Source organism: Rhinopithecus bieti, unplaced genomic scaffold, assembly GCF_001698545.2.
Source record: "Rhinopithecus bieti isolate Rb0 unplaced genomic scaffold, ASM169854v2 scaffold_65209, whole genome shotgun sequence".
Taxonomy (NCBI): Eukaryota; Metazoa; Chordata; class Mammalia; order Primates; family Cercopithecidae; genus Rhinopithecus; species Rhinopithecus bieti.
Genome location: NW_016826229.1, coordinates 589,961 through 598,957, shown reverse-complemented (window position 1 = coordinate 598,957; position 8,997 = coordinate 589,961). Strand labels below are relative to the sequence as shown.

Genomic DNA, 8,997 nt, shown 5'->3' with positions numbered 1-8,997 from the left:
TTACTACTTGATGACCATATTTAGTAACTTCTGATTGTTCTCCTTGTTAAATCCCAAACTACTCTTATAGATTTTATTTTCTAATATCTTTATTAGCTGCATTTTGAATTCTAAATCTTTTCCTAAAAGGCATAATTGATTCACAAAATATTATAATTGCATCCTAGCTCCTTTATACATCATGTTGTTGACTCTGTAGTAACACTTTTACACTAAATTTCTAAATCAATTCATGAGAGATACATATACTACATTAAGAAAATCTTGAAGAGCACTTTTCTAAAACACTAAATCTCTTAGAGTATATAAACTGAATCACACCACAAAGTTTAAATATGCTGACATCAACTGTAAGAAAATTATTTTACTGAGCGTTTTACCAACTTTACCGGAATTAATAGTTCTTTTTTAAGTTGCTCATCAGCTCTTCCCTTTAGTTGCACTCACTGCTGGAGAATTCATTTACTTAAACATGATATACCAGCAAAATTGTGGGCTGGTCAAAATCAATTTTTGAAACAAATTAGTTTCAAATCATTAAGAAAGATGTAAATCAAACTGCAAAATTGATGCCACAGTTCAGACTCTTGTGGTTCTTCAGGGAATAAAAGGGGAAGTGAAGCAAATGTCTGGTGAGACAAATCAGATACCAAGTTCAGATGGGGAGCACAAGGCTATGGGGTCCACTAGCAGTAACTGGTTTGGCCTGAATGAGATACAGCTTGCTAATTCCTGCACTATGGGAATCCTGGAAAAATCTTTTAGTAAATTTAACCACCACCATATAAAACATTTTTTTTTAAATTACCATTTTTAAAGTTACATTTTGTGTCATCTCTCCCACCACTCAAGAAATCTGAGATTTACCTTTGGATTCTACTTTTTTCCATAACTCTAAACAACAATCTGCAGTCATGTCCTTTTGATCCCATCTCTTAATATTGCCTATTGACTTCTGGTCATTCCTATTGCAAGGAACATTATCGCTGCCCTTGATAAGGCCATTATTATTTTTCTCTCCTATCTTCTTAATATGCATTTGTTTAACCAGTCTTCCTGCCTCCAGTCTTACCTCCTCCAATCCATCCTTGAGGCTGCCGAAGAGTGATATTTGTGAAATGCAGTTTAGCATGCTGCTTAAATTTTGTAATTGTTTCTCCTAATGGTCAGAACCAAACTCCTCCTTGTGGCACAGAGGTTCTTAGGTGATTAGCACACTTCCCCTCCCCATATTCCCACTTAATTTCTCCATATTTCTTCTTCCCATTTTAGGTAAACTTACTGGTCCTTGCTCTATAAAGTTCCTCCTAAAAGTGACCCCTTTCAGCACTGTGTCCTTTTACACACTTTGTACAAGTTACTTATAACAGTGATTTGCTTACATGTTTGTCTTCCCCACATCTAGCCCAGTGACTGTTTCAAAAAAGGCACTAAAAAATAGATAAAAGTAAATATATTACTCTTAATGATTAGTGTAATATAAATATAGACACCCCATATCTAAGCTCTTGCTCTAAGAAAAAGGGTTCATCTCTCCTCAAGCCCTTAGAATCACTTTAGAAACTCTTCAACTTCTAATTCAACGTATTCTGACACTAAACACAAATAGCAGTCTTAACTTGCTTGGAAAACCATATAATTTAAATGCACTATAACCCTTTCCCAAATAAGAGCTGCTATTATGGGGGATTAATGTACAGACCATTTCATATGTATACTTGGTTGTTTAGGAACACAGATAATTTCAGTTCCAGAATATATGAATTCCAGAATTAGTAACTTCTGTTAAAGATAAACGGCAGTTAAGAGAATTAGGGAAACTGAAAAAGGAAACTAAAGTTAGAGACAGAAACTAAGTAAAGATAAAGAAAAATGAGCTTTACAAAGCTACTCTAGTGGCACCTGGGAAGAGAAAGATCCAATCTGTTTCTAAGAGGGTAATCAAAGTGAAATCCAGGATCAACAATCTTGTCATTTTAACAAGGCATTTAACATACAAATGGGGGACCAGGAGTAGATAAGTGTCATTTGATATGTATCGTATCTATAGCAAAATGAAATAATGTGCAAGCTTCTCATTTACTGAGTTTAGTGGGCATAGCAAATCTTTGTAAGCACATGATAGGAAATAGAAATTTACAGTACATTAGAGAAGGTACATTGGAGTTATAGAGTTTTTATCACATATCCAATACTTAATGAGTAGTAGTTGGAATTAGACTACCGTCTATGCTTTCCAGAGACCATTATATCTTCTAGAAAAGTCAAAATAATTATTTGAATTTTAATTTGCTATCATTTTGTCATTTTCACCTATGATCTAGTAAGAATTGTATTCTTGATAACAGAAATGTAATTTCTTAAAATGAGTTAAATTTTACTTAATTAAATAATTCATAGACATAAAAACAGAAATTTATAGAGGTTTTATAGTTGAGTATGGCCAGTTAACTCTTTTGAAAGACCTTAATACTCAAATCTTTTTCCTGACTGGGGACCCCTGCCAGATATTTACCAGCATAGGAAAAATAACCTAGTGCCTTTATCAGATTTTATTATGCACAGGAATCATCCAGAGATGTTGGTACAGGTAGTGTCTGTCTCAGTAGGTCTACAAAAGATCCCTGAATTCTAGTTTCTAACAAACTCTCAGGGATGCTGCTGTCTATGGACCATACTTTTGAATAGCAAGGCCTGAATCAGTAGCTCTCAGCCTTGATGCCTATTGGAATCATCTGGGTGGCTTTAAAAAAAAAACATTTCTAGGAATAAAACATTACTTAATTAGTCTCGGCTGCAACCTGGACACTGAGGGTTTTAAGAGCTCTCAAGTTGAGGTGAACAGGTAGCTAAACTTGAGAACCTATGGCCTAACATGTATTGGTTATACTTATTAGGCCTCATTTCAGTACTGCATAGGTTATGAGAGTAAAATGTCCAAAATCTCCAAATCCTTACTGAAAATATAATTATCAATCAGGTTCCAACTTTAAGAATCTCAGTGGTTTCATTTTTACATTCTTATTAAATTATTTAGTAACATATTTAAACAGTATTTTAAAGATACTCATGGAATTATAATGAAATGACAATCTCAATTATTTTAAATTAGGAGGTAGATTTATAAAATATAAATATGTGAGTTTTAAAGTATGGGGAAGTGTCAGTTCCCTACAAGAAATAAAAAGGTTCAGACTAGTTAAGAAGCTTACAAAAAATCCCCAAGTCTTTCACACCAGGAGGAAGGCCCACAGACACAAGAAAGACAGGCAAAAGTTTACTTAGTATCACTACTTGAAATAGGCGTTGCTGATCCAGCAGTTAAAAACTGAATCATCACTATTACATCATTACTATTTTGCTAAATTGAGGTTTGAAAAGGTCAAGAAGCAATTCCATTACCGAGGCTCCTTCCTTAACTTTTAGAAATGTGCACCAAAAATACTTAATAAAAATAATATCTTAAACTCGGAGGTATTTGCACAATTCTATAATTACAGTAAATTGTACTGGAGTTTAAGTCAATGATAGTAAAGAGTACTGGAGTTTAAGTAAACTGCCACATACTGGTCATGTGACTTAAACTTTGGAACAGGCTTCTTCACAACTAAAATAGTCCAATAAAAATGTGCAAACCCAAATTAATGCCACATACAAATATAAAACAGAATAAAGTATAACTTTCACAAGCAAAAAATAAATAATAATATGGTATGTTTTGTTGCAAAGAGCTAAAGTCCTGACTGGGAATGACTTCCAGCTTTGCCACTAATTAGCCACATAACAAGCAAATCACATACTTCCATCTCATTTTAAAAATAAAGATGCCTCAAGGAGATTATTTTGACAATCCCTAGCAGATCAAAGCTCTAAAAATCTAAAAATAACTGATTAAGTTACCCTCTAAATCAAATATGACTAATGCTAACAACAACAAAACCAAACCAAGAATTTCCTTTTAACATGATTGGTTCAACAAGCCTTTGAAGAAAAATATTTAAAACTTGTCTTCAAGTCTACTAATTGTACGGCAATCATTTAAAATAGTAAAACTATTTAAATCTAAAAAATATGTAGTGTGTGGAGGTGGGGAGAAAAGGGATCATTAAATGCAATGCAAGAACACCATGCAGAATTAAAATTTAAAAAAATGTAAACTGAGGATAAGTTAGCAAAAGCTTTTTCTAAGGAAAACTGTTTCAAAGCATGCAGTGTGAAATTTTACAATTTACCCCAAACAATATACTGTATAGGCATCGTTATTAAATACACACATTTTCTGTTTCCAAGTACTACAGATAACTCATAATTCCTATAAAAATTACCCAATTTAATAAAGATGGTAGTACGTGGAGATTATTTCCTTTTATTGTTTAAATACATGTCCTAGCAATCACAAAGTATCTAATGTAGCCAAATACATAAGAAATCCCTGTATGAATCAAAAAGTGCCACTCTTGCAGCTTTCTGTCACAAGGAAGCTGAGAAATGTACTGTTAACAGTTTAGGAGACACAAGATTGTCTCAGTTTTAAGTTTTAATCATTAATCCTCTTCAGAACTGGAATCATCCTCTTGGTCAGAGAGTTCGGGAACAGGGAAGCGGAGAATGGCAGCTACCCCAGTCAACTGGCTGAGCTGTTCCCCAGAAACGTGAAGACTAGAGAATATCCTAACGGTGCCTGCATTCTCTTTCACACTGTCCACCAGCCTCACATACCGGCTCCGTGTGGCTACATCCTGATGCCTGAAGAGCTCATCGCTGATGAGCAATGTGTCAATTGCCATGGCTTCATTGGCCTTCTCCACCTGCTTGAGTCCATAGAAAGCTCGATCCGGTTCATGTTGTAACATTTTATAGAAGTCATCCAAGGCTTTGACTTCCCCAGCAGCTTTAGTGTCTGAAAGGCGGCTAGCTACAGTAGGGTCACAAAGGGCCTCTTTCAGGGAGTACTTGTGTCCGGAGGAGGCATGTACCTAGAATCACAATTATAAAAGTTAGGCAAAAGAATCTCTCAGAACACCCATTAATCAGCCCACAAAGGCTTAAAGCCAAAAGCGCTAATAAGGTTTCATATGTTTCAGCAAAGTTGACTCCACAAATTTGCTAGACATTTAATATTCTCTTTTTTTTTATTTCATTATCTCATGAAAATCCCAGGTAAGTAAAGACTTTCTCCTCTTATTTTTCCCAGTTCTAAAACTTTAGGAGTAGTTTATACCAATCCCTCTGCCCATTCTTAACTATCCCTGGGTAAGATTGTTTTACCTGAAGAAATTTGGACCGGTTTTCCAGGAGCAGTTTGTTGTCGGTCTTCACTGCTTGTTGAAACATGTAGTCGCAGAACTGCTCCCTCACAAATCCTGGGCTGGCCACCAGGATGCACTTTACAACATCAAAGTGTATGTGGCGCTGGATAGCCTGGACCACCTGTTCATAGAACCGCTCCAAGGCACGGTCATGCTGAGAGCAATTGCCTTTCCTTTTCCTAGGGATGTTCACCTCCACCTTGGCCCGAGTGAGGGTCATGCTGGGAGTGACTAAGCAGATATGGGCGAGGCCTTCCTGCATGACCACAGCCGCCACATCAGCGCTCCAGGCTGGGTCACAGGCCTGCTCGATGCGCTCCAGAACCACACTATCCCACTGTTTCTTGGCCAGGGTGAACTGGCGGTTGGGCTCCAGCTCGATGGTGTGGTAAGCTCCCATCTTGACATATTCATTCTCTTGGATGTTGGTCCCCTTAACCCGCAGCTGGCAGGCTTGAGAGTCGAAGTCGATGGCCTCCACGCAGAGAGTGAGGGTAGTGCGGACCCGATTGCTGCCCACGCTGCCCGTGGAGGACTCGGTCTGTACCTTGCGGATGGTGGAGGCGCGCAGGCTGTCGCCCACCTGCACGAGGTTGTAAGTGTGCCACATGTCCTCAGGCTCCTCGGGGACCAGGGTCACCTGGCCTGCATTATCCTTCTCGATGTTCTTCCTCACGAGCTTCATGACCAAGGAAGGGGCTCACTGACAGAACCACAGGAACCAAGGAGGTCCTCACCTCCGCCCCGGAGAGTGGATGGGAATGCAGGCCGGGAAGGGGGCGGGGCCCGGTTTCTATGCGCACTTGCCTGGCGGGAAGGAAATACTCTTGCTTCGACTCTTGCAGCCTAGGGGAGCACTTCCTCTATCTTCTCCTCTTTCAGTATGCGGGCGCGCTGCCCCTAACAGGCATGGGAAACACAGCAGCGAAACTCGTCCACTCCGCGGTTCCCGCTGGCAGCCCGGAGCAGCGGGCTGCCGTAATGAAGGCGCATGCGCAGCCCGCGTCCCGCGACTCGACGCACGTCTCACGTCCCCAAAGGGGAGGAGGGGCCGCAGTCCGCGCACGCGCAGGCGCACTAAGCTGTGAGGCGTTCCGGTCGAATGAACTCCCTAAAGAAGGTGCAGCGTGGTGGCAAGTCCTTTAGTTTAATGCCAAACTTGAACTTCCTAAGTTTTCTCTTCCATCCCTGTCTGTGAAGAATCCGGGGAGTGTCTGAGTGCAAATATTAGTTTTAATTGGCTGCAGTTGCCACTCTGCAACGCTTCCCTCTGGGTAACTTGAATTTCAAAACTTAGCAGTAAAAGTAGCTCTCAGAAGTGCAGATTTGGCCCCAAAGGCCCAAGCTATTCTCGTTTTTGCTCTTGCCTTATCCGCACTCGGACGCTACAAGCCTGTTGGAGCTGGTATTTAGACGCGGTTTCTGAGAACTACTGATCACGTTCCGCCTGGGCGCCCAGCAACGTGTCCAGCTGTTTTCTGCGCCTAGTTACCGTGTCTGCACGATCTCATTAACCCAGATGTTAAAGCGCTGGTCCCAAGAGAGAAGAAACTATGTGAAGAATTTACCCCTGGGTGGACCTCTCAGTTGCTTGACCTGATGTCCTGAGAAACCTAGGCTCCAAAGTTGGCAGCCTCAGCTTTCCGCAGTCCAGTAGCCTGTGAAATGTTTAGGGTGGGGGTTGGGTCGCAATAGCTTAGGGCCAGATCTTCACTGCCGCAGCTAAGCTAAAAGTCGAGGCTATGGGAAGTGGGGGAAAACAATTAACTATGACTGACCCTGATTGAATAGCTACATAATTTAAATACAATCCTTAAGTTACTTAGCATTCTTTATTAGGAAGTGGAAATGGAGAAGTGGGATTGCCTCTTTAAAAGACCCATGAATAGAAAAAACAAACAAAGAAATCCGAAAGTTTCTTGAGATGGAGTGGAGCGCCGAAGAGTCCTGTACACATAGCTTCTCACTGTCTTTTCTGTTTTACTCTGTGTGGATTGGAAAGGGGAACTAACCAGCCTGAACAGATGAAACAGGGATGAAAGGAAGGAATCTGAGTTTGGCATAGGCTTGTGAAAGGAAAATAAATCTCGGATCCCCAAACTCATTAAGCCAAAGGGAAAAGTTAAGCTGGGAACTGGGTCACACAAAATTGCCTTGCCTCTTGGTTTTTGAATGAGATGGCTACCAGATGAAAAGCTACACACGTCGCTCATATTTTGCCCACAAGGAAATTCTCAGTGAGCGCCAAAATCTTTACCCTAAAGTGTTTATATTAAAATTTACCATGGGAATGTAAATGGATAGCTTCTGTTTTCAGCCTCTGCCCACCTGACACAAATGCATATCTGACTGTTCTCCTGCCCCATTTATCTATGTTATCTTATGTAAAAATGCAGATTCAGACTCACTATGCCAGACAGATGCATGCATGATTATTTTCCCCCTGCCAACCTCTCACATGAAAACTGTATTTCTCAGTATCCCACCCTTTCCCCTTTAAATTTGGAGCCCTCAAAATCATCTTCCCAGAAAGGCATAGCCGGCGCGCGTCCTTAATTTTGGCAAATAAACGTCCTAAAATGATTGAGACTTGTCTCAACATTTTTCTCAACTGACAGGCTTCACAATTTAAATGTCAATTATCTTCCTAAGAGATTATCAGGTGACGGAAAGGTCCCCTCCAAGGGGAAAGTCCAAGTAAGAACCACTACTTATTAATATTTGTGGCCTCTTTTCTCTTTGTTTCTCGTTCTCTATGTCTCCCCTTACTTCCTCCTTCCTTCCCACCTTCCAATCATACTGAGTACCCTCAAGAAGTTCCTAATTCACATTGCCTTCTTCCAATTCCAAGAGAACCCAGCAACTTTTCACTAAGCAAAGAACTGATCACACTGAAGTGTGAAGGTGATTTGCCTATCCAAAGGACACTGTATTTTTTTTTTTTAAAGTATCTTGTTAACTTAAAATTCCTACCTAATTGGTAGGGCGAAAGTGTGCTTGGGTGTGTATGTGTGAGAGTGAGAGAGAGACAGAAGAAATAATTTTGAACTGGGGCTTTGAAGTGCTCCTCGATCATCTTTCTAAGTACAATTCATCTTTCCCATAGTCTGCCAAAGATTAAAAGCCACAGAATCACAGTGGTAAGCACACAGTAGGATCTTAACAAAAGGTTTTTATTGAAGAGCTATCACTTATTGAATGTTTATCAAGTTCTTTCCTATGCTCTAATTCTCCCCTGTGAGGTAAATATTTGTTATCCTAATTTTATAGAAGAAAATCAACCATGGGGAAGTTAAGAAATGTTTTCAAGATCACTAGCATTGACTAGCATTGAAATTCAGGCCTGCTTAACTCTATACCCTCTCTTTCCATTACCACCATCCTATATTATGAATGTTTGTAATCATGTTTGTCACTGCAAATTATGTGCTATTATCCACTGTCACTTCCCCTTAACTGTCACCCTTACCAGTTAAACAAAAACTCACAGCTTGGGAACCAACCTAGAGGGTTTGAAAGGCACTAGTCCCTTTCCTGCTCTTTTATCACTTCTTAAAATTATTATACTTTTGTCTTCTACATAGTTTTTTTTTTCCTTCTGTCAAGCCTAGGTCATCATTACACTCTTAGAGAAAGATCTAATATTCTACTTTAGAAAAAAAAAAAAATATATATATATATATAGTGT

The 8,997-nt window shown here is 39.6% G+C and overlaps 2 protein-coding genes across 2 annotated transcripts in view; both read right to left on the bottom strand.

Moving 5' to 3' along the window:
- Positions 1-8,997, bottom strand: part of ITGA1 (integrin subunit alpha 1) — a 178,435-nt gene that overhangs the window by 159,400 nt on the left and 10,038 nt on the right. The window lies entirely within an intron of this gene.
- PELO (pelota mRNA surveillance and ribosome rescue factor) lies at positions 3,773-6,967 on the bottom strand. The gene is made up of 2 exons (XM_017863361.1): positions 5,269-6,967; positions 3,773-4,976 (listed from the first exon to the last, which is right to left on the bottom strand). The coding sequence occupies exons 1-2, from the start codon at positions 5,992-5,994 to the stop codon at positions 4,545-4,547; spliced, it is 1,158 nt and encodes a 385-aa protein (XP_017718850.1). The 5' UTR covers positions 5,995-6,967; the 3' UTR covers positions 3,773-4,544.

Excerpts from the sequence above, each read along its gene's own strand:
- PELO (XM_017863361.1), bottom strand. The coding sequence starts at position 5,994 with ATGAAGCTCGTGAGGAAGAACATCGAGAAGGATAATGCAGGCCAGGTG. Across the intron at positions 4,977-5,268 it reads ACCGGTCCAAATTTCTTCAG|GTACATGCCTCCTCCGGACA; the intron begins GTAAAACAATCT and ends TTGTGATTCTAG.